The 1,511-nt window shown below is 42.9% G+C and overlaps 1 protein-coding gene across 1 annotated transcript in view; it reads right to left on the bottom strand.

Annotated features, from left to right (window-relative positions):
* The window catches only part of Slc30a6 (solute carrier family 30 member 6), a 30,204-nt gene that overhangs the window by 12,769 nt on the left and 15,924 nt on the right, over positions 1-1,511 (bottom strand). The window contains exons 7-8 of the mRNA XM_021218048.1: positions 1,249-1,284; positions 266-360 (exon numbers count right to left, since the gene is read on the bottom strand). Coding sequence (XP_021073707.1) covers positions 266-360; positions 1,249-1,284 — 131 coding nt within the window. The remainder of the gene's footprint in view (positions 1-265; positions 361-1,248; positions 1,285-1,511) is intronic.

Genomic DNA, 1,511 nt, shown 5'->3' with positions numbered 1-1,511 from the left:
ACACACACACACACACACACACAGACACAGACACACACAGACACACAGACACACACACACACAGACACACACACAGACACACACACAGACACACAGACACACACAGACACACACACACACTTGAGAACCTTTCGCTAGCTCTTCCTTCTCTGCTAAACATATTCTCACAGATTTACAAGTTTATGAAAAAGAAACCATCAGTTTTTATAAGAATGTTTTTAATTAACTGTAAACTAAAACGAGCAAATAAAAAAACATTACATACCTTCAGAGACGTAAGCAAAAGGCTTATTCCGAATAGAAAGCATGGTGAACAGGTTGAAAGAAAGGGCCACAAAAGTGCCAACTAACAATCTTCCCCTAGAAAGAGCAAAACACCCCCTTCAATGCTTTCTTGATAATTCCAATCTGTAATTCCATATGTGGGGAGAATGAGGGAAAGAAGGGAAGGGCGATGCACTTAAGTCTGCCCAACAGAATCCAGCTTGTTTTCTAGCTTCCTAGCTCATGTCTTGCCTGCTGCTGCTCCATTTTACACAGGTCTAGACAGGTCTCTTACCATCAGCAGTGTTTTCCCATAAGTCATTTTGCTGCTATGGATTTATACCAATGTTAATGGAAGTTGCGCCAGCACACTGGATGAGTCAGGCAAGCCTGAATTAACAGGCGAGGCCTGCAGCGGGTAGTAAGTGCACTCTTTTTTGTTGTTGTTGATTTTTTGTTTTCGAGACAGGGTTTCTCTGTGTAGCCCTGGCTGTCCTGGAACTCACTTTGTAGACCAGACTGACCTCGAACTCAGAAATCTGCCTGCCTCTGCCTCCCGAGTGCTGGGATTAAAGGCATGTGCGACCAAACTGCGCTCTTTTCTGGAGGCAGCAGGGAGAGATTTGAGGTCAAATGTGCAATGACAAACACTAGAGGGAGCTGATGAGTGTGCTGACCTCTGAAGATGCAAAACCCTTCCTGTGCCACTACAGAGCCCAGGGTCTGGGACCGGTCAAAGGTGAGAGGGAGTCCTAGGATTTGGAGGTTCTTTTCCTAAGAGGCCAGTGAAAAGATATAGGGCTGAACTCTCAACTCTGATGCTGGACCAAGTAATAACTAGAAATTGGGATAAAAATTAACAGAAAATCACCCCTGCCCCATAAAATCTTTGGCTGAGGATAAGTGTCAGCAGTAGAATATTTCCCATGATGCCCTGAGATTAGACTGATCCCAGAGCTACGAGAAATAAATAACACATCTTACGTGTGTATCTCGGGCTGCTCCAAAAAGCGTTCTGCACTAGAAGAAAGAAAATACATCAAATAAGTTACATACGTTATAAAACTAAAAACATGTATTACTTATAGTTATTATAAATATATAACTAATCTACCTATCTTAGGGTTTCTATTCCTGCACAAACATCATGATCAAGAAGCAAGTTGGGGAGGAAAGGGTTTATTCGGCTTACATTTCCATACTGCTGTTGATCACCAAAGGATGCAGGACTGGAATTCAAGCAGGTC

The sequence above is a fragment of the Mus pahari genome, chromosome 18, assembly GCF_900095145.1.
Source record: "Mus pahari chromosome 18, PAHARI_EIJ_v1.1, whole genome shotgun sequence".
Lineage (NCBI taxonomy): Eukaryota > Metazoa > Chordata > Mammalia > Rodentia > Muridae > Mus > Mus pahari.
This window is presented reverse-complemented; position numbering and strand designations above follow the sequence as displayed.